This window comes from Pan paniscus, chromosome 19 (genome assembly GCF_029289425.2).
Source record: "Pan paniscus chromosome 19, NHGRI_mPanPan1-v2.0_pri, whole genome shotgun sequence".
NCBI lineage: Eukaryota > Metazoa > Chordata > Mammalia > Primates > Hominidae > Pan > Pan paniscus.
The window spans coordinates 24,299,485-24,323,341 of NC_073268.2; the positions used below are offsets into that span (position 1 = coordinate 24,299,485).

Below are 23,857 nucleotides of genomic sequence, written 5' to 3' on the forward strand. Positions count from 1 at the left end.
ATAAAAGCTTCAAAAGAACATACTACAAACTCCATGGCTCAGTGGTTGGTTCATAATCTTTCTTGAGTCACGCACCTCTTTGAAAATCTCATGAAAGAATTAACCTATCAGGAAAAAAAGCCCATAAAAATTAAGTATAATTTTAAAGGGTTCATAGATCACTTAGAGCCTATTCATGGACTACTGGGTGTCCAAGGACTTCAGGTTTTTCCTTATTCTGTCTTATTTTCTCCTTTTTTCTCCTTTCTTCCCAGTCCTACCCCTAACTCTGTCTCCATCACCAGTTTCTTCCCACAGAACAATGGAAAGAACTCAAAGAGACCTGGACTAGAACCTTAGCTTACTTAGTTTTGGCTTCCCTGTCTTGGGGAAAGAAGAACCCCAAAAAAGTATGAGTAGTGTCAGAGGGGAAAGCAGGCCACGTTTCTGGATCTTGCTGCCAGAATGAAAACTAAGGCCTAAGTTAGGTCTTAATTGGGCCTAAGATTATCTCTGGGGTTAACCACTGGTCCCATGTGAGTGCTCCCAACTACCCTTATAGTTATATTTAGTTTAAATAGTCATATTGATGCTGTATCCCAAATTTTCTGGAAATAATCACAACTCCAAACATCTGTCCTGTAGTTACCATAAATATCCTTCTAAAGGCAAGAGCATATGTTCTGGTGTTTGCTTTGGGGGAAAAAAACTCATAATAAGTAAAGTCCATCTTGCTGGATAATTCACTCTTCAGTTTTAGTTTCTTCAGGACTAGAGAACAGATTGTTTTTCTATTATCTCTTGCCTATATCCTTCTTTCTTTTCCTTTTTTTTTTTAGAAAGGGCCTCTGTCACCCAGGGTGGAGTGCAGTGGCATGATCACGGCTCACTGCAGCCTTGACCTCCCAGCAGGCTCAAGCGATCCTCCCACCTCAGCGTCCCAAATAACTGAGACCACAAATGTGCACCACCGCACCTGGCTAATTTTTTTTTAAGAGATGGGGTCTCCCTATGTTGCCAGGCTGGTGTTTCTTAATTTTTCAAATCTTTGGTAGAGAAAGAACCAAGCGAAGAAAATGAGTCATTCATTTATTTACTCCACAAGTATTGAGCATCTAAATGTGCTGTGTACTGTTCCAGATGTCAAAATCTCCACCCTGATGGGAAAAAAAAGACGGCTGGGCGCGGTGGCTCATGCCTGTAATCCAGCACTTTGGGAGGCCGAGGCGGTGGATCACTTGAGGTCAGGAGTCCAAGACCAGCCTGACCAACATGGTGAAACCTCGTCTCTACTAAAAATACAAAATTAGCAGGGTGTGGTGGCACATGCCGTAATCCCAGCTACTTGGGAGGCTGAGGCAGGAGAATCACTTGAACTCGGGAGACGGAGGTCGTAGTGAGCCAAGATCGCGCCATTGCACTCCAGCCTGGGCAATAAGAGCAAAATTCCGTCTCAAAAAAAAAAGAAAAGAAGAAGAAAAAGACAAAACAAAATAAATTCATAAGAAGTATAGTATGTTAGGTAGCGACAAGTGCTACAGAAAAAGTAAAGCACAGGCCATGAACAGACACCGGGGGTTGGGGAATGAGATGCAATTTTAAAAAGGTCAGGAAACACCTACTAAGAAGGTGACATCTGAGCAGAAACCCAGTGAGAAAGTGTATCAGACAATGTCACTGCTCCGCTTAGGTCCCCTCCTTTCCCTTTTTGCCGTTTTTGGGCCACCCCTTTCCTACTATAGGGTGCTTTATTCTTAACATCCAAAACCTGCAGTTTTTCTTCAGGGGACTGCCTAGAGACAACACACAGCGCCTCCCCAGCACTGCACTCGCCCAATCCTCCCACCATAATCCCAAAGAAAGGGAAGAAACCAGGCTGGAGTTGCTGGACAAAGCCAGAAAAAGAATGTACTGAAATCCCTTCTGAGGCCTTTGTGTATCGTACTTTAATCCTTTACATGTTCTCTGATGGATATATACATATATATATATATAATTGTTTTTTGAGACGGAGTCTCGCTCTGTCGCCCAGGCTGGAGTGCAGTGGCGCCATCTCCGTTCACTGCAAGCTCCGCCTCCCGGGTTCACGCCATTCTCCTGCCTCAGCCTCCCCAATAGCTGGGACCACAGGCGCCCGCCGCCACGCCCGGCTAATTTTGTTTTTGTATTTTTAGTAGAGACGGGGTTTCACCGTGTTAGCCAGGATGGTCTCCATCTCCTGACCTAGTAATCTGCCCGCCTCGGCCTCCCGAAAGAGCTGGGATTACAGGCGTGAATATTTTTTAACAAGCAATTTCATGTACATTTTCTCAAGCACCACTCAAGCTGCCTGTCCACGGGGCAGACGACCTCTCCTTTGGTCTTTCTCTTGAATATGCTCTTCAATTTCATTAATCTCTATTCATGAGTATAACAATATTGGAAAAATTGGACAGAGTATCACTTGTTCCTCGCTTTGCAGACTAGAGATGCTTCTAGTCCCTGTTGGCACACTCAGGATGGGGGCTACGGGAAGCCCAAGAATTCAGCCTCTCTCTCTAAATGTCAACTGTTTTCGAGTAACCACAGGTCAGGGATCCCATATGTTCATTCTCCCTCCACAGTGGCCCACAATATCCATCGGGTGTTTATGTATCCAAAGAAGAGGCTACTCATTCCATCTGGTAAACCAACATACTCATGATTTAGTGGAAAGAGCCCTGGAGTAGCACAGAGGGCTGCCTCAATACACACTTACTGAGCGTCTAACAATGAATGGGTCAAGCCCTTCGTAGGCACTGGCAATGGGAAGATGACCAATACAGACGGCTGAACCTTGCTTTCAAGGCCTTCATAAAGCACTGGAGATGACAAACACGGTCCGATACAAAGGGTCGGGTTCAGGACTCCAACCATTATTATCAAAGAGCCACGGGAATACAAAGGAAGGATTACTAGGGGGGAAGTTCCAGGAGGGCATCACAAAGAGACCTCTGAGCTGGATCCAGAAGGACAGATGAGTTTAAGCTGAAAGTGGGGACGGTCGTTCCCGCTGGTGGGAACCGAAGGAGCCGAGGCAGCGCTGAGGCGGAGACCAGGTGGCACCCGCGGCGCTGCAAGGACACACAAGCTGTTGCGAGGGGGTCAACTCTCCGGGCCTTGGCTTAGAAACCTGGGACGATTACACCCTAAAAGCGCTTGGAAAAACTGCAGAACTCGTGCTGCTTTTCGCCAAGGCTACTCCCCCGCCGTGAGGGCAGGAAGCCCTGCGAGGCGCCTGCGAGGACGCAAACGCCGCGAAGCAAGTCCTCCACGCCTCCATCCCAGGTTTAGTGAAGTGTAGACTCTGACCCACAGCCGAAAGGAAAGAAAGACCGGAGTCGGGGAGGGCCCCTCCGGGAGCGGGCTCAGCGGGAGTCTGGCCGAACTGCTTGCCGCCACAGTGGTTCCGCGGCCTCGCGCTGAGCGCCATCCGCCGTCTCCCACCGCGGCCCCCACCGCCCCTCCGCAAGGCTCGGCACCTCCCGCCACCTCCTCGGTCGCTGCGGCGGCTCCGGCTCCTCACAGCCGCTAAACCCAGGCCTATTCTGCGTTAGGTCGGGCCTCCTCGGCCCTCTTCGCCGTGACGAATCAGCGCCCGGCTGGGAAAGTATCAAAATTCGAGGAGTTTTGAGGATCCGATGGGTCCTGAAAAAAATCCCTGAGTGTGCTAAATATCACCGCATCTTCACTAGAAGGTTATTTTTTCTAAAGAGGGTCGGGTGGGGCCCGGAAAAAAAAAAAATTAAGAAGAGTGTGGAAAGTGCGAGTGCGGAAGCTCCGGACGCGAGGGGCGGGGCGTGCGCGGGACAAAGGGAAGCGAAGCCGGAGCTGCGGGCGCTTTTTCTGCCCGCGGGTGAGTGTTTCCAAGTGGGACGGACCGGGTCGGTGGGTGCAAGTCGTGGTGTCCCCGCTTGGCTAGACCCCGAGTTCCCGGGGGTTGCTGGGGTTCAGGCTTGGCCGTGGGGCCAGAGCCAGGAGCCGATTGAGGCCTCCTTGAGGCCTAGCAGAGCGAGGGTTGGGAGGGAGTCCCATCTGGGGCCCCCTCCTTGGAGGCAAGGCCAGTCCCCCGAAATTGGTCAAAGCACCTGTGAATACCCCGTTTTAGGGGAGTTGCTAGTAAAGTACATTCTGCAAGACAAAGAGAGCGACCTCAGGAAGCCGTGGGCAAGGCAGATCCGTGGTTCATCCCCCCCCCGCCTCCCCGGGCAGAAGGTTCCCCCATTGGTTCAGGCAGCGACTTGAGGACTCACGGTGTGGCTTACAGAGACGAGCAGAGCTCTGAAATAGTTTGGCCTGGGTTTGAAACCCAACTTTGGCACTTCCTGGCTGCATATGGCTTCAGACAAGTTGTTTAAACTTTCCGAGACTCCCTTGTTTCATCTGTAAAATGGGGATAGCTGTACATATAAAGTACTTGTGACTGTTAAGCGAAATAGTGTCATAAGCGTACCCCGTATAAAGTATTTCTTGAACAAATATTTATCGGGTATTTATTTTTATGCCAGGCACCAAAGATGGATCCAACGGTGGACAAATGTACAAGCCCACTCTTAAATTTTATATTCTAGCAAAAGAGAGCAATAATTTTAAAGTATTAACAATGAAGTATAACGTACAGGGAGCTTATGTTAGTTGTCAGGGTACCCTGCAGCGAGGCCTGCTGGATGTTGACAGCTCCCTTAACGTGAGCAGAAAGGAAATCTACACCAGAGTCAAAGGCTTCTGGCTGTTCTTTAAGAGGGAAAGACTCAGGTTGGACCATTGAGAAAATGAGCTGTTTCTTTCCACACCAGGACTCATTCCTTATGCTCCAGGGAATTTCCTTAAAATTAATAATAGAAGCGAAAAATCAGATCTATTCCACATAAGTTTGGTTGCAAATACCTCCAATAGTCATAGAAGTTTATTTGCCTTCTTTCCAAAGATGAATTTTTGTCTTTTTGTACCTCACTATTTGTGATGTATGTTGATGTAAAGAACAAGCTCACATGTGCCTGGTTATGTTGTGAGCTGGTAATACTAGGAAAAAACTTCCTAAGAATTGAGCTAGGTCCTGACATGGTCCCTCTTTCCAAGTAGCATACAATCTAGCCATATTGACAAGTTAAAAAAAAGTTATAATAATATAGATCTGTGTAAACTGTATAGGAATACAGATGGGGGAGCAGTTAATTCTGCCCAGGTAATGTATCAAGAAAATTCCGTTGAGGAGAAAAATTTTGAAATGGGCTGTGAATGATGAATAAAAGTTTTTCAGGTAGACTCTCAAAATTTATTCCCAGCATTTATGAAGCTATTTACCATTATAAGAGAATGCGAAGTTCATTGTCATACCAATTACCTTTTGCACTGCTTCCAGGAATAAAATGCTGCCTGATTTTAATAAAAATTGTTATCCCAAAAGCATGATACAGTTGCTGATCAGGGAGCTGTCAGTATCTGGTAGGCCTTGTTGGGTTGGACCCTGATAATACATCACTTTCTATTCTCATCCTTGTATCAGTCTGATGAAATGTTTACATGGCGTCAGCAAAATGTTTTCCATACAAGAGGTAGCTTAGTATCACAAGAAAAAACCTGAAAGTACATTTCTACATATCCCCAGTACTTTATTTTAGTCATTTAATTCTAATCAACCAAATGACCTATAAGAACTAGTTAAAATATGCAAAAGGCTTAATTACTAGGAATTAAGGTGAAGTAATTTTACTCAGAAATACCAATTAAATTACCCTATTCATTAGGAAAACATTCTCGTATGCTTGCTGAGTTTTGATTCTCTTTTTTTTTCCTTTTTTTTTTTTATTTTAGTGTCTCAGATTCATTCTTAAGGAACTGAGAACTTAATCTTCCAAAATGTCAAGTAAGTTTCAATTTTTATATTTATCAATCTATGTTAATAAGAGACTAATGCCCTAGCAAGTGGGAATTCCAAAATACTCTCATTTTTTTTTCTTCAAAACAGGACCATTGGTAGTTTTGTTGCATAGTATTATATCTCAGTTGTTTACAAGAAGTTATTTATTTTCTTTCAAACAGAAAGACCATCTTATGCCCCACCTCCCACCCCAGCTCCTGCAACAGTAAGTTTTAATTTTCTTGTTAATGTAATAGCCAAGTCTGGCCTTGATACAAAAACCCAGATGTCTTCCAGTGACAGTCACTCAATCATCACAGCAACAGGATGAAATTCAGCTTAAAAGAAAAAAAAAAAGCACTTCCTACTAAATAAAATAATTATTTGCATCTTTCCTTGAACCAACCCCAACATTTAAAGAAACAGTACTGTAAAACTCCAACCTCCTGTGCTCAGTTTGTTTTGTTTTTTTCTTTGTAAATGGGAAATAAGTGAAAATTTTACCATTTCTTTCTTATTAATCTTCACTATTAAGAGTCTTTAAGTTGTTACTGAGTGAATGCTCGTTCTGGCTATTTTGTTAAACCTAACCTTCAACTGGTTATGTTTTTCTCTCCTTTCTTGTCTCTCTATAAAATTTTCATATTAAACAATAAAGCTTCTGAAACTACTCATTGTAAGTATTTTCAAGCTGTTCAAGTAAAGATTTCATTATCCGTGGGGCAGATCTTGCTATTGAATCTTATTCCACTCCATAAATTATATTTTATTGGTTTGGAAGTATATATGTTTTAAGTAGTTGTGAACGTGTTTTTTCACCCAGGAAGCTCTGGCCCAGCTTGGTCAGCATGTAAAATAATTTTCCAACCCACAAAACAGATTTAGCAGTAACTGTTCAGGTCTTGCTGAAATGGCTTCCTTGTTGGTTTTTTGGAGGGGGGGGTTTTGTTTGTTTTTAAAAAAACACTGTTAGCATGACCAAATTCTACAAAATTAGTTCTTTAATATTAATCCTTCCTTCCATACCCCCTACCACCTAAATTTCAGGCTAGTCTACTTTTCACTACTAATTAGGTCCTTGTGTAACTTAGTTTTCTCCGCTAAAAAACTACTCATATTTACTAACCCTCAGATACATATTTTAGTTACATTTATCAACAATTTGTTTTTCTTTAGTGAGATACTTTTAAAAAGAGATGCCGTACCATATGTTCTCATTTCAATTTATGTCATATACAGGCTCTAAAGTTAATTCCAGTAGACTATAAAGTCCTATGCTTGGTTTGTTTTCTTTCTTAAATCAAAGAACATTTGTTATGACCATCTCCATGGCATTCTGCTAGTGGCTATACAGGTGGAGCTGAACAATTGAGATTCTGACCTCAAAGAGTTAACCATGTACTTCAGCTTTGGAAATGGTATAATTATAATGTTTTGCTTTCCATTTTTTTTTTTTTTTAGTTCCCTTATTTTTATAACATTATTGCCTCATAATGTTGAACAGTGATTCTTATTATTTATGCTACCTTTGAAGGTGTCATTTTGACAAAAATACTGCCTCTGACAATGCATCATCTTGAGGACAAACTTGATTTTTTGAGATTAAAATATTTCAAAAACCAAGTGTCCCCTTATAATTTATTATGCATAAAAAGGAATTTTTTTTGCCTTTCTTTAGTTATATTTTTGTGTCATTATAGTTTCACATTAACACACAAAATATAGAAGACTAGGGATTAAAACATCCAACAGAATGGATACTAAATGAATTATTCTCCTTCCTTTTTTCTTTCCATTACTTCTACCACCACCACCATCACCACCACTACCAACACTATCACCACTATCACCTCTGCCACCCAAATGTACCGCTGCAAGTAATATACACTTCTTTCATGCCTTTGATACTTCAACTGTGTTTTGCCTACTTAAATATGCTTTATTTGCGTCTTTTCTAACTGTATAGACTAGAAATTGATCAGCGGTTCTCTTTTCTCCTAAAGAGTATCAAATGTAATATCTGCTTAAATGTCTTTCTTTTGGGTACTAAGGATATGTGCAGCGGCATGTTTTAGGAAATTGTGTTTATTTTGTAACAGCTACAGCTTAGTTGGAATGTGTTAAGTGTATTTTACATTATACAATTAAGGACCGATATTGTTAATTGCATGTAAAAATGAAATTGTCACATATTTTGATTGAATTTTACAAGGTAAAATACCCTAATTTTGGTCTGTCTCTACTATATTCTTTCTATGCATTATGCCTTGGTTCTCATGAACATTGAGTGTCATTGTATTAGCCCCAAGGCTACTGCTATATAAGAGCCCATTTGTGATTACATCAACACATAGTTCACAAAAACCAAGGGTTCTGTTGCTGAAATGAGCAGTTGTATTTTGAAAGGGTGAGAGCTATCAGGAAACTAGATGAAAAAAGAAGTCTATAAACTAGAAAAGTAGTTCACATTGAGACAAAATGCAGAAATGTTTTCATGATTGACCAGTGGAAGATGGATCAAAGAAGAGATGGAAGAGAAATCCTATAAAAGAATGACTGGGTTAAAAAGATCAGATAGTACCCCAGAATGAAATGAGATAGTACCCCAGAATGAATGAAATCCATGCATTTCTTACAAGTCTTTGTTTTAAATCATGTATGTGACATCCATCAAATCCAACATATGTTCTTTTCAATTGACAAATCCTGGCTTCCCGATTTGAGTCTCTACTCATTTCTCACATTATATAAAATGATTTAAAACTGTCGTTGAAATCAGATCCATTTCTTGTTTTTGTTTTTAGTAGATAAATACATTGGTGGCATCCACATGTCAAATAAATTGTGTTTTGTTTTGCATGTAGTGTTTTCAGAGTTCTAGTTTATCACACTTCAAGCCTTCCTATCTCAGTCTTCATATATTGCTAAGTTGTTTTATCCTATTGTTGACCATAAAGTAATCCTGAATGTTTTAAACACTTCAGTGTGTTGCTTACCTCAAAAAACAAAACACACATTCACAGTCACACAAACACCCCCAGCCCCTGCAAAAAAGAAAGAGAAAAACAACCAAAAGACACTGCAGACAGGTTTCTCAATGAAAGAAAAATATTTAATTTCCTCAGTGGAAAAAAAGAACAATTACAACACATCATTGCTTGTTTAAATTCAGGTTGCTTTTGCATGCCATATGCAGATCATTTTTCATTTCTGTGTTTTCCTCGTTTGAGCTCATTTCTCATTCGTGTTTTTGTCTCATTTGTTTCCATCAGCAAATGCCCAGCACACCAGGGTTTGTGGGATACAATCCATACAGTCATCTCGCCTACAACAACTACAGGCTGGGAGGGAACCCGGGCACCAACAGCCGGGTCACGGTAGGAGAATCAACTATTACAGCATCCGGCAAACAACTGGAATTGACCAGAAATGCCTTCAGAATTAGATCTTTTTGAATCATAAGCACAGCCATTTAAAAAAATTTTTTTAACCTAGCTTTTTGACTATTTTCAACATTCGTTGTAGCATCTCACACTGAAAAAATAAATAGTGAGATCTGGAATGTATATAGAAGAAAAGAAAAATCCATTCTGTTTGGTGGTTGGTAGGGTTAAAGCCTTGAGCACTTGATGCTTATACTGTATGTAAACAAACAGAATTTCTTAAGGTAAAAATATCCTTTTTGACATAAAGAGTATTTTTCATTTTTATAAGGTGATTGGCATTAGTCTCAAGGATTGAGTTTCTAGTAGAGGCTGGGCTTTCAGACCTGGCTTTTTCAGGGCTGGAAAGCTTTTGGCTGGTACACCAGTTTGAATCGCTACCCATAGTTATTTGTCTTTTGGATTTAATAGTTGACCTTCTAACTAAGACTCATTTCTCTACAGTGAAAAAGAGAAAAACGTTTTAATGTCACCTCAAAGAAATGCAGAGTGAAGGTTGAATGAAATTAATTTGAAGTATCAGACTAGATAGGTACAACGAGAAGTGCATTTCTAATCCTTAGTATAAGAGATAGGATTTCTGAAACTTAGCATGTTTCATCTAAGTGATCAGCCTAAGATATCAAAATTGGATGATACACTTCAAAGCTTTTAGTTTAGAATCATTTTAAATTTCATTCAAAAAAGTTTAAGCACCAAAAAATGCCAATAATTATAAAAATGACTTACTAAAGATAAAAAATCCAAAAGTCAAATACTACATTGGAATATAGTGTTGGTGAGAATTTATACAACCCAGAATGGCTGTAAAGTTTTTAATACCTGGTTTTTGTTTGCTGTATTCATAAATAACAAGTGCCTTCTATTAATGTAACTTCAAAAAAGCCCTCTCACCCTGTAGTCAAGCTGGAACTGAAAGCTTGTAGCTATCAAATGAATGTCTATCTTGATAAGCATATTGCTTAGCTTGATAGGTTTTGTTCGTCTAAATTTTTCATTGTTTCTGCATAATTTGTACTTCATAAGCATATCAAGTTTTATGTGCCATGCATATTTCATGGTATCTGAAAAAGAATTCTGACAAAGTGTGTGTATGTATGCATTTCACAATGCATACAATTTTTATGTGCATCAATACATGTTTTTCCCTGGCCTAAACATGTTGTTTCACAAGTGTAATGGATGGCAAGGTTTTCAAATGATAAAGAACATTTCAATTTAAACAATGAACAGAATCAATCATGGATCTTAATGTTAATGCAGCAATTTTTTCACGGGCAGTAAACAAGAATGATTGCATTTAATAGCTCTATACAGTCACCTCTTGATTATCTATGTTAATGGAATAGAAATGATAACTATAATATTACAGTAATTTGTCTTTTGGTTTTGTGTAAGCATTTTGCTCTTAACTTGGATGTAGCTGTGGGGGATTCTCTGTTAAAAAAGTGAGATTGTTCGATGGAGACTAGGAAGAGAAAGTGCACTCCCTATCTGAAGTCACTCATCTGTTTCTTCCCGTTCCTTCTTGGCGAATGTTAAGAACTGAACATTTGGCGTGGACACTAGCTACATAGTAGATTAATTATAGAGAGTTGTTGGGCATGGAAAATTTGGTGTTTTGGTCCTTTGTGGAGATTTACTTTGTATTATTGTCCTCTTAACACCAAATTGAAGTATAATCAAACTGCTATATGAAGAAGGGCCTAGAAAATGTGGAGGTTTTACACTACTTGCCCTGCTTTCTATATCTAGTTTAAGCTGTTAGGACTCAATGGCTCTGATTTTGACCATAATAAAAGCATTTTGATTTTACTATGACCCTAGTTATGCATTACTTTTGGGGGTGAGGGGAAGCTCCTGTATGGTATTGTTGTGCGCAGATTGCATTAGTGGTTTTCAAGGAATGAATCTGTGAAACCCTGTCCAGTAGCTTGTGGTAGGCTGTAGAGAACATTGGGTTTCCCCGATGACTCCAGTATACTTGGGTAGTTCTCAGACAATAAATACTTTGTATAGCATGTCGAGACCTTTTGGAGTGCTTATGATAGCTACAAGATGGAATTCACTCCTAGTCAGTTCTTCATTCAGATGATGATTAGCATTCTCTTAAGTACAGGTGTGAAAACACATTGAGACAAAAATGTCTTTAAAAACAGCCTATTTCTGTACATTAATAGAAATTCTGCCCCAGAAGAAAGCTCTTAAATAAGTTCTTGCTAGAGAAACAGCTGAGAATTGCAAAAGAAACAACAACAAAAAACTGAGTAACCAAGATAAATTTCACAAAACCATGAACTTTATTCATAGGAGATTTCCTAGGACCTTGCTCTTCTGTAAGCACAGTTCTACCCGCCTCCCCATTGGAAATTGAAAGCAGAAAATTGGAAAGAGAATTGCTGCTAGAGGTGGGTTTCCTGATAGTAGCAAGGAAAGAAACAGTTCAAAAATGGAAACACATTCTCCAAAAGCATAGCCCCTAGGCCGTTGAAAGAGTCAACAACAGATTTTGACATCTGACAGAGGGTTACAGCACAGCAAAACAGTGGTTGTTTCTAATTGAATCTTATCCAGAAAGGGTCTAAAGTATGTTCAACTTTTTTTAAAGAAATGTTTAAGACATTGTAGAAAGATGTCTGTCTGAGACATTAAATAAATTGGAGGTGTGTAATGATATAAATCTTTACTATCCTGAAAACCATCTGGAATTTAACTTTATTATTGTTTTGGGGTGTTTTTTTAGTTTGGGTTTTTGTTGTTGTTGTTGTAAGTTGACTGGTCTCAATATATAGATGATTTGTGTACCTTTCTTTGGGAGAAAGGAGGGGAAATAGCAATTCCATTAATATAAAATGTGATTCTTTGAAAAATATCAAAGAGCAAATACTACTGTGTTTTTAAAGTGTTTTAATTCATATTAAAGCTCGGAAGCATAGGCATTTTAGAATTCTTTACCTCTTTAATTTCAAAGAATTTTGACAGTGGTCTTACCACCTCAGTTATGGGCACAATTCCAACTTTATTTGTAATCCATTTCATGGAATTCTGAAGGTTTGTGTTGGATATGAGTTGGAAATACTTTCTAGTAACTTTATGTGTGAAGAAGCAGACTTGTGTGTGTCTGTTCCTCTGAATCCATAAGGTTAGTCTTATAGGAATTCCCTTTCCCCTTGAAAGAACTACAGACCCTGATACAGGTTTCCCTTTATTGGCTGCCCATCCCACCACTTTTGACAGTTTCCATGCCCCTGGCCATCTCACTGTCTTACCCACTGCTGGCCAAAAACAGTGTCTGTCTACCTGGGCACTAGCATGAGGTGTGACAAGAATGCATGGGAGGAATGGAAAGAGAGGAAATACTGCTTCCAAGGCGAAATGCTTTGAAGAAGTAGAGTTATAGGGATGGAGAGAGACCCTTGTAGGAAGAGGAAACATTTCTTGATCATAGTGGAAAAGGACACAAACATGCTAATCCCTGAGCCCTCAAATGAAAAATAAGGTTATGATTGGGGTCCCAGCCCAGAGTGGAGGAGTATCTCTGGGATTTTATCATAGCAACAACAGAAGGGGAAGCGAACAAAATGTTACTTTAGTTTTCTTATAAGGATTTGCCAATCCTGTCTTTCGATAATTAGAATAAAGCCAACACTTCATTTCTCCAGCCTAGCAGGGAGAGTCAATATCAGAGATCCCCTGAAAATTTGCCAATTGTCTGAAATAGCAATGATTTTTCTTATTCTGGGTCTTTAATCAAATGCAGTCATGTGTATATTAACAGGAGACTAAAAAGTTCAGAAATAGATACTTTTAGATGGGTGTTATCTGGGTGGTCTACCAGAGGCTGTCTGGAATCTCACCTAGACTTTAAACCATAGGAAAAACTGATCACTTTATCTTTCTCTTTCCTTCTTTTTTTATTTTTTCTCTCACCTATTTTTGCTTTACCTTTTTAAAAAATATTTTTCAGTCTTCCCTCCGCCTCCTTTTCTTCTGTCTCTCTTTTCCTGTACATCACATCTTTCCTTTTCCTCTGTCTTTCCCATAAAACTGAACATTTTTAATGGAATGGAGCTTCTTGATATAAGACCTCAAAAATAACATAATCAGGCCCCATATCTGCCACTTCTCTGTTCCTGATAAACTTGTTTGCTTTTACACTGTGATTAGGACTCAGGACAAAACAATGTGTGACTTTTAATTCACACTTCTCATTCCCCTTTACAAGAAAACCACTAGGTAACAGACAGAACCTTAAGAGAAATAAAATCTCTAGCCTGGCAAAGGAGGTAAGGTGGTTTGTTATTTCACTAATTGTTTTTGTTTTTGAACCTGGGAAGTTGTTTTTGTGGTGGTGTTGGGAGTACATTCCTAGTGCTAATAGGTTAAGGCCCCTGTAGACAGTGTGAGAATGGTAAGTGTTAAGGGTTCAGATCCTGCTGCAGATAATCAAGTGTTGACTGTATGTATAATGGTAATTGAGCAGAATAAGAGGGTACCAGGTAATGTCCTGAATGTGAGACGGTTGATATATAACCATATATTTTCAATGTATGGGTTACTGTGTAATATTTTATTTGTTCTTGCAGCCAGGTTGTCAAAGCATTGGCAATAAACTGCTAAGTAAAACATTTAAAAATTATGTGCTTAAAGTCATTTTCTTTTGAACATTTCTGAATTTGCAGTGATAGCTATTTTCAGTGGAGAAAATATTTGGACGAATAGAAGAAAGGCGCATTAGAATTTTTTAAGGGACTCTCTTTTCAGTTTGCCAGTGAACTCCTTACAGTTGAATAATGAATGTATTTAACTCTTTCGTAGGCATCCTCTGGTATCACGATTCCAAAACCCCCAAAGCCACCAGATAAGCCGCTGATGCCCTACATGAGGTACAGCAGAAAGGTAGGTGCTTAGGACCTGGTAAGGAGTGAGGACACTGTCTTTGCTTCTTCTTTGCTTAACATCCAACTTTAGATCGGCTTAGCCAGCTTTTCTGTGCATATTCAGAGGAAAGGTCCAAAAAAATACGGTTTTTAAAGCAATTAGTTCTGATTTCAAAATTCCAGAACTAAAATCCAACAAGAGGAGCGTGATTAAATAAACTGTTAAAATCCTTAAGATAGAATGTTCTATAGCCATTAAAGTCTTTCTTTTGGAGAATATTTAATGACGTGAGGAAAATGTTAAGTGAAGGAGGACTGCAAGACTACATGAATTAATATCTCATTTTTATAAAAATAATAGCAACCACATGTTAGTTTGAAGGGGGAAAACACAGAAGACAATAATTATCTCTAAGCAGTAAGCTTATGGTAGTTTTTATTTTCTTTTCCTCAAGTTTTCCTTTTTTTTTTTTTTTTTTTTTTTTTGGTGATGAGCCTACATTACTCTTAAAATAAAAAAATGTAGCCAATATCTTTATTAAAAGGCAGAGCATTATAACCACTATCCAGAAATGTTAAACCTTTTGATCTTGACTATTATATTTGTATTTGATAATATGATGTACTGTGTTATGCAAATTAAGCACTTTTCTTCTAAATTCACATGAACTTTTAGAGACGTAGACTATGTTATTGAAGTAACTCATCTTAAGTGTCTGTAGTGATTGGAGATATTCTTGCTTATCAAATTGAAGTATTTATAAGTGAGTGACGTGATGTCTGAGATCTATCTTAAAGTAATCCAGTAGGGCAAAGATAACTTGAGATTGGCCAGTTCTTGATAATTTTTGAAGTAGGCTGATGAGTACCTAGAAATTTGATACTGTTTTCTCTGCTTTTTATGTCGAAAAGTTTCCACATTAAAAACTGTTTTTAAAGGTCTATACGTTTAGACATCAGTATTAACATTTCATCTGTTTTCTTTTTAAGGTCTGGGACCAAGTAAAGGCTTCCAACCCTGACCTAAAGTTGTGGGAGATTGGCAAGATTATTGGTGGCATGTGGCGAGATCTCACTGATGAAGAAAAACAAGAATATTTAAACGAATACGAAGCAGAAAAGGTAGGGTAGGGGCTCACAGTGGGATAGATAATGTGTAAAGTACATAAAACATTGGCTTACTATTTATAAAAGTAACATAAGATTTGGTCAGAACACTGATGCAGTACTGAGGCTCTGTCTACCTGAGTCAAGTCAGTTTCTCAAGGCCTCAGATTTCTTGCCTGTAAAAAGGAGATAATTATCCCAACACCCTGTTTACATCATATCTTTTGATATTCAAGTGAGATAACGTAGGTCTGCATTATAACCTGCAGAATGTTAATTATAAAACCAAAAAACATTTGAATTTCAGATAGAGTACAATGAATCTATGAAGGCCTATCATAATTCCCCCGCGTACCTTGCTTACATAAATGCAAAAAGTCGTGCAGAAGCTGCTTTAGAGGAAGAAAGTCGACAGAGACAATCTCGCATGGAGAAAGGAGAACCGTACATGAGCATTCAGCCTGCTGAAGATCCAGATGGTAAAAGAAAAAAAGTGGGGTTTTGTTTATGCTTTCTCTGTGAGTTAAGATATGAGAAATCTCTTAAGTTTTTATTTCTTATCCTAAATGGAAAAGAAAGCATAATTTAAGTATCATCTTAGTATTTTGGTTATATTGAGTAAGATTTGTATGTGAATTTCCCACAAGAAAAAGAAATATCCTTTTCAGTGCAGAAAATAGCAAAAATTATTTATTGTTTATCAAAATCTTTGTACTCAAAATGCACGAAAGGTTTTTAAATCACAATCAGGATTTTGCCTCATCTGCTTTTAAAAAGCTAAATGCATTCTAATTATATCTTGTTTTCTTATTGGTTCACTAAATTCGCTGAATTAAAGGCTCTTAAGGGAGAAGCTAATGAGTATGTGGAAACATGAAGTTTCCTTTCCATTTAATTCAGAAATCCAATAAGAATGTATAAATATAGCTCATGCTACTATTTGTATGGGTGTACATGAGGGTATACCCATACAAATTTTATACATGCACACGAATGGCAGAGCTTCCTAATTGCCATTCTGTATGAGTAGTTAGCAGGTGTGCTGATTGTTCTGGTCTTGTGCAGCCAGGCAGGGTCTGAAGCTGCAAGGAGACCCAGAGATAGCCACCTGCAGTGTGAACACACTCAACCACATATCTAGTGTGCTGTGTAAACATTAATAGTTTCTCTGTATACTGCTATGATGTGCAAAAGGTTAGAAGCTCTAGCTGCAAGCGACAAGAACATCAGGAAAATGATTTAAGATCCCATCTTAAAGTAGCAGTAACAAAGAGGAAGGCTATAAGAACTTTAAAGACAATATCAATGAGGGAGGAAGCAATAATAGTACCTGAAGACAAGAATAAGTTGATAAAAGTGGGGAAAAACAGATGTCATTTTTAAAAATAATGTACTGGAATATTGTCAAATGTTCTCATAAATACAGACAGTGGAATGTAATACTATAGAGAATAGAATATGGAATAGAAACAGTATGGAATGTTAAGCAGAATCAGCAGTGCTAAAGACACACTAGCATCCTCACACTTTAATTACTCAAATGGGGTGATTAATGCAAGAGAAACATACAGAACTAAAAAACAGAAGACGATCCAGTCTACAGATATTGGGAGGATGGAGGTCAGTACAAGAGGAAACAAAGGCTAGCAACGTAAGTAGAAAATAACTAAAGCTTTCATTAACACCATGAACACTGAGAAGGACTGAAGAGATTGACTCAGAAACAGTCTGAAACTTGGGCCTATTATGTTTTTAACTTTAAGATTGGGTCTTAAAGTTGCTAGTAAGTTCAGGTAGCAATTAAGATGCCAGTATGAGAATGTCTTTAGCATACCAGTACGAAAATGATTAGAAAGAGGAATACTTGGGAGGTGGAAATGTATGTCAAATGTACGTAAGAGAAAGGTGGCATCTGCATGAAGTACAACAGCTACTGACTTCTTTAACAGAGGACTATCAAAAGATAGACATGGTCAGGCGCCATGGCTCACGCCTGTAATCCCAATACTTTGGGAAACTGAAGCAGGAGGATCGTTTGTGGCCAAGAGTTTGAGACCAGCCTGGGCAACACAGCAAGACCTTATCTCTACAGGATACTTAAAAATTAGCTGGGCATGGCGGCTTGTGCCTGTAGTCCCAGCTACTCCGACTGAGGCTGAGGTAGGAGGATCAGTTGAGCCCAGGAGTTCAAGGCTGCAGTGAGCTATGATCATGCCACTGTCCTCCATCCTGGATGACAGGGCAATAACCAGTCTCAAAAAAAAAAAAAAAAAAGAGGGCATGTGCAATTATCCACACAAGACAATGAAGGCTTTTATTCAGTGAGAGCCTCTTCATCATAGGATAAATAGCTGTTCAATTAGATCATAACCAGAGAAGCCATTCCCCCCAAAAAAGGAAGCAGACGACTAACATGCAAAGAAGAACAAGCCCAAATTGCTTAGACCTTATGTCCCCATCTGTGGTCAACACTGGGGCCATATAAATGAAAGAAGAAAACAAAAGCTAACAACAAAAACAGATAACTTAGACAGATGTAGCACAGATGTACCATATATAACCCTAAAGGTGAAAAACTCGTAAAAAGTAGAAAGGTTACAGAGTTTTAAAAAAACTGTATCTTACCCAATAGTTTTAATTTCAGAAGTTTATTTCCTAAAGAAATTACTCAAAAGGAAACAAAAGTAATTTTTTTAACTTTTTACAAAAACAACAGTTTTTAGCTGTAGTATTTATAATAATGAGAATTTTAGGAACTACTTAAGTGCCAGACAATAAGGGAGGTGCTAAACTGACATAGCAGCACAACATAGGCCTCTGTAACAGGGTTTCCTCTGTAACAAGGTTTTCTTAAGTGTGGTTCCTCCCTGTCTGGTGGGTCACTGAGGTGATTAAGTGGTTCAGAGAGGAGCATTTGTTTTAATATGTATTACTAAAGAGAAAGCTCTTTTTTTTTTTAAGTGAGTTAGTTTAAAGAAAAATATTAAGTAAACGATAGTACAGGCTGTTAGTAGATATATGAAAAACTATGAAGGTGATAGAGCAAAGACTGAGATTAAGGAAACACTAGATAGCTATTAAAAATAAGCCTGTAGTGTGTGTGCAGTGGCTCACACCTGTAATCCCAGCGCTTTGGGAGGCCAGGATGGGCAGATCACATGGGGTCAGGAGTTCAAGACCACCCTGGCCAACATGGTGAAATCCCGTCTCTACTAAAAATACAAAAATTGGCTGGGCGTGGTGTCATGCGCCTGTAATTCCTGCTACTTGGGAGGCCAAGGCACAAGAATCACTTGAACCTGGCAGGTGGAGGTTGCAGTGAGCTGAGACTGGGCCACTGTACTCCAGCCTGGGTAACAAGAGGGAGATTCTGTCTCAAAACGAAACAGAAGCATATAAACCAGACCCATACTGTATGAACTTGGGTCATACCATTACACACTGACAACAGCTGGCTAAGTGTAAACTGACAAAAATTAAATTTGGAATCAGACATTTATTTTTCTTCTATAAAATTACTTGAGGGCTTGGGAAACTGAATATTGTTAGAGGTGATGTATTCTCTGCTGTCATAATTTTACAAATGGGCATTTTCATTCATTTTTAAAGTGCTACAGTGACAAAGTCACTGCCCAGTTCATATGTTGTTCATTAGTTGTTAAATGCCTTAAGTTACTACCAAGAGAGTGAAACATTGGGCAGAATTTCAATTACCGCCATCACATACAGCCTTCACATTGATTCCGAAGCCAGAAGAGACATGTTGTATCTCGTTTATGTTTTAGCCAAATCCTTCTCAGACACAACATTATCACTTAAAGACTGTGAGATAAATTACTACCTTGGCCAATGAACACATTACGTCCTCTGTATGGTTTTTATCAAGTAACTGCCCCAGTGCTCCCATGACGCTGGGCAGGTCCACTTGTTAGGCCAGTGAGGGCCATAGTTCCTTGGTAATTAAATGTTAACATTGTTACACTCCTTTTTATGGTTACTGGTGACCTAATTTCCAGAACAATTTGTTCACTCCAGATTATGATGATGGCTTTTCAATGAAGCATACAGCCACCGCCCGTTTCCAGAGAAACCACCGCCTCATCAGTGAAATTCTTAGTGAGAGTGTGGTGCCAGACGTTCGGTCAGTTGTCACAACAGCTAGAATGCAGGTCCTCAAACGGCAGGTCCAGTCCTTAATGGTTCATCAGGTAAAGTCATAAAACATTCATTTCAATAAGATGGGCCTATACCACAAATCCCAGGTGATATGATTCCTACACCATGCCTAAATCTACCTGTTAAATATGTCAATCTAACCTGTTCCTGGTTTGGAGAAGAGGTTTAAGGAAGTGGACCTTTCCCAGATGTTCAATAAGTTTGTCATTAAAAACTATAATATAGAACCTTGTAATGGAAAGTATATTCGTTAAGAAATACATGTGAACTCAAGAATTTTGAGGCATCCTATCAATCTTCACTGCTATACTAAATATTTTTTCCCAAGGAATTGCTCAGGCCTGAAACAGTATTCTTTAACATTTACCTATTGATCATAATCATTTCTTTGTGCTGCATTTTGTATATCTTAGCTAGACTCATGTAATAAATGATCTAAAGTTCCAAACATTATTTGGTACACTGTTTGAAAGTATGGACCATTAAAAAATGAGACACAATTATGAAGCCTGATCCTGTCTTGCAGCGAAAACTAGAAGCTGAACTTCTTCAAATAGAGGAACGACACCAGGAGAAGAAGAGGAAATTCCTGGAAAGCACAGATTCATTTAACAATGAACTTAAAAGGGTATCTGTTTAATATGTTAACTATACTTTTATCACTATACCTGTTACTTTATTTTTCCTCATTCTTTTTTCCAAAATAGTGTTTTTATTGAATGTTGTTCACTTTGAAACAGGGCTAACTTTATTATAAACCTGTAAGATCTTTTTTTTATAAGATTGGCAAAATTGCAATAAATTTGAAATACCATGGAGTATACACATATCTACTAGGCCTATAAATGCTAGAGCCCTCTGATATGTTAAACTCCCATACAGTCATTAATTACTTTCATTTTATTGTGATTTATTCATCAAATGTCGTCGTTAAATGTAATTTATAATTTGCACTTTGCATTCAGACAAGGAAATCTAGTTGGTAGCCCAAAATGTAAAACGGAAGCCTTATGTATACCCCAGAACTTTCACTATTTTGCCTCACCAGCTGCTCTGGAATATCCTATATTATACAACTGCTAGAGCTGCTTTCTTTTCTTGTAGACCCAAGAGTTTCAGAGAAGACCTAGAACCACATTTTTTTTGCACACACACACACATACAGGTGTATAGATATATATATATCGTTTATAGGCAAGAAAACCAACTTTTGAAAGAATATATCTGGCTCAAAAATTATAAGGAAAAAACATTACGGAGTTCTGTTTTTTTCTGATTAGTTGTGCGGTCTGAAAGTAGAAGTGGATATGGAGAAAATTGCAGCTGAGATTGCACAGGCAGAGGAACAGGCCCGCAAAAGGCAGGAGGAAAGGGAGAAGGAGGCCGCAGAGCAGGCTGAGCGCAGTCAGAGCAGCATCGTTCCTGAGGAAGAACAAGCAGCCAACAAAGGCGAGGAGAAGAAAGACGACGAGAACATTCCGATGGAGACAGGTAACCCACTAGCAACAAACGCAGAGGCAGTGCCAAGACTTTGTACGGCTGTCTTTAATTTAGGTTTTTCTTTCTAAGTGCAAGTATTCTGGTACCTGCCCCTGAGGGTGATTCCCAGTACTAAATTTGACATGATATTGACATTCAATATTTTAACCTTTAAATGCTTACATTATTTATCAAGATGTGGTTATTACCGTTAAGATTAATTGTCTTTGGTGTCCTAGGACAGCATTCTGCAAAGTAATACCTGTAAGCCAATCCTGCCCACCACTTGTTTTTGTAAATAAAAGTGGAACACAGCCACACTTCTTTGTTTACATACTGTCTGTGGCTGCTTTGGGGATAAAACAGTATAGTTGAGTAGTTGCAACAACAACTGCCTGGCCTGCGAAGTCTAAAATATTTTCTATCTGGCTCTTTACAGAAAAAAATTGCCAGCTCTGTCCTAGAAAAACCCTTACTTCTAGGTATACTGATTTTCCTGATTAAAAGCATCCCTCAAGGTAAAAAAAAAAAAAAAAAAACGTGTATAAATAAAACTTACATAAAGTACTGATTACATTGATCGTCACTTGTAATTTTGAGATCACCTTACCTCATAGCACTGTTTTAACACTGCCTAGTACAACTGTGTAAACAGGACTAAGCTAAAAGTAGTTACGGAAAACAAAACCAAAGGCTTCCTGGAGCATCGTTGCAAGAAGTGGGAGGGACAGTAGTCATACTTGGTACTCAGATGACAACCTCCGAGTGTCATACTTTGTACTCAAATGACAACCATCTGGAAAACATGTAATGGAATATAGATATCTTTACCAGGTATTTCTGCAAAATTTAATCCAGCAGATTAACATTTGAAATAGTCATATTTTAAGTTTCAGTATCTGAGTCTCTTTCTGTTTTGCATGAATGTGTTTTTTATTGTAATGAATTTGGAGCATGAGCACATTTTTGTGGTTAAAACGAGCCTGAAAATTAAAATAACTGATTTTTGCTAATTTTGCAACTAGACGAACACTCAGTCCTTTGCCTCTGTTTTGGCATCTATGAATGGGGCATGTCTTATGCTTAAGATTTGTAGGTCTTTACTCAGATTCTGTCCTAGTTCAAGGAAAAAACCTGAAGAAAATCGTTTGAGACTATTAGAGCTAAAACCTCATGCTTTTAATTTCTTACAGGAAACAGCCCAGCATGACTTTAAACAAAGTGTCTAAAAGACCAACCTTATATTATTTCTACAACTGCTTTCTCCTCGTTTAATCCATAGCACTACAGACTAACTCTCATTCACTGTCCAACAGAAACAAAATGCAAGTCACGTGAAATTTTATATTTTCTACTAGTGACATATTTTTAAAAGTTAAGCAAAACAAGTGTTTTAACAATATGTTTTATTTAATTCAACATATCCTAAATAAAATTATTTCAACACAGAAGGCACATTTTTAAAATCAGCTTTCCTTTTTTTAAACAGTCTTTATACACATCTCAATTCAGAAGCTAAATTTTCATCGGAAGTATTTGATCTGCATTTATTTAATAAATTTCATTCATTTACAGCTAAAAAGTAGATTTTCATACCCAAATTGTTCCAACATTCTTAAAAGTTCTTTAGTCACACGGGTTCATTTCAAGGGTTTAATAACCACATGTGGCTAGTGGCTTCTATATTGGACAGCACAGCTGTATACTATCAGTATAACTAGAGTAAAATTTCATCTTGGAACTGACAGTGACAAATGTGTGATTACAGAGGAGACACACCTTGAAGAAACAACAGAGAGCCAACAGAATGGTGAAGAAGGCACGTCTACTCCTGAGGACAAGGAGAGTGGGCAGGAGGGGGTCGACAGTATGGCAGAGGAAGGAACCAGTGATAGTAACACTGGCTCGGAGAGCAACAGTGCAACAGTGGAGGAGCCACCAACAGATCCCATACCAGAAGATGAGAAAAAAGAATAAGTGTTGCCTTGTTTTGTGTGTTCTAAATACTTTTTTAAATGAAAAAATGTTTTTTGGTTTTAATGGTGTTACGTGGTTTGTGTATTAATTTTTTTTCTTGTCCATATCACACCACCAAAGGCTTTTGGACCATTTAGCATCATGAGCCTAATGGCTCAGTCAGTCACCTTTCTTAAGTGTTGTGAAGATGGCTCTTTTCTTTGGATCTTGTTTCTAGCCCTCAACTGCTGAAAGCCTCAGAATTTAGATTAATTGAGAAAACACCCACCTCTTTTAGAGAATTATCCTTTGATGCTGCAGAATCTACTCTTACAATGCCTTCCTACAGCTCACTGGGGTGCTTACCAAAGCCATAGCTTTAAACCTTCCCAGTCCCCATCAGTAGCTTCCTGAAAGTCTCCTCTCTTGTTTACTTCTGCAAAGGGTAGCTTCTTAAAAACGTGATCATGTATGAGTATGTATTTGTTCACTTACCCTTTTTTACTTTTAATCAATGTCAGATACCAAGAGTTGTGTTAAGAAGCTGAGTGTAGCGTGCAACTAACTACACTTGGATCTTACTGGTCCAGAAATAGTCCCCATAGTTAGAGTAGTTACTTATGAAGTGGTCATTAAAGTGAACACAGCACATATACATTATCTATACTGCTTTTTGTTATGATTAATACTGGGTATGTTCTGGTAAATCCATCCTTATTGTATAGAAAAAAAATTACTTTTTTACCAGGTTTTCCAAAGACAGAATAGATCACAAAGCTCAAGGAATTTAATATTCTTGTAATGGACTAGATAATTCAAACTGATTAGCCCATTCCAGAAGAAAAACAGCTGGGAATTAAGTTAATCCACTTGAAATTGTTTTACAATAATCAGAACATCCAAACCTCAAGGCTCAGGATCCCATAGATCAGAGCCCACCTTTTTGATAAACTTAGTAA

The 23,857-nt window shown here is 38.5% G+C and overlaps 1 protein-coding gene across 5 annotated transcripts; it reads left to right on the forward strand.

The window, feature by feature from the left end:
* Positions 1–1,723: 1,723 nt before the first annotated feature.
* On the forward strand, positions 1,724–22,987 carry SMARCE1 (SWI/SNF related, matrix associated, actin dependent regulator of chromatin, subfamily e, member 1). 5 transcript variants are annotated; one of them, XM_034941913.3, is made up of 12 exons: positions 1,724–3,853; positions 5,812–5,863; positions 6,040–6,083; positions 9,130–9,234; positions 14,119–14,199; positions 15,171–15,302; positions 15,595–15,766; positions 19,323–19,495; positions 19,990–20,091; positions 20,744–20,954; positions 21,382–21,460; positions 22,711–22,845. In XM_034941913.3, exons 2-11 carry the CDS (start codon positions 5,857–5,859, stop codon positions 21,444–21,446), a joined length of 1,092 nt encoding a protein of 363 aa, XP_034797804.2. In that variant the 5' UTR covers positions 1,724–3,853; positions 5,812–5,856; the 3' UTR covers positions 21,447–21,460; positions 22,711–22,845. The 5 variants fall into 5 exon arrangements, with proteins under 5 accessions (XP_034797804.2, XP_003831462.4, XP_034797807.2 ...); XM_003831414.7 differs by lacking the exon at positions 21,382–21,460 and having other exon boundaries at positions 22,711–22,987; XM_034941916.3 differs by lacking the exon at positions 9,130–9,234.
* The last annotated feature ends 870 nt before the right edge of the window (positions 22,988–23,857 follow it).

Bases quoted from the DNA above. Each gene is read 5' to 3' on its own strand.
- SMARCE1 (XM_003831414.7), top strand. The intron at 15,767-19,322 runs GTAAAAGAAAAA...TGTTCACTCCAG, and splicing joins GCCTGCTGAAGATCCAGATG to ATTATGATGATGGCTTTTCA. The intron at 20,955-22,710 runs GTAACCCACTAG...GTGTGATTACAG, and splicing joins GAACATTCCGATGGAGACAG to AGGAGACACACCTTGAAGAA.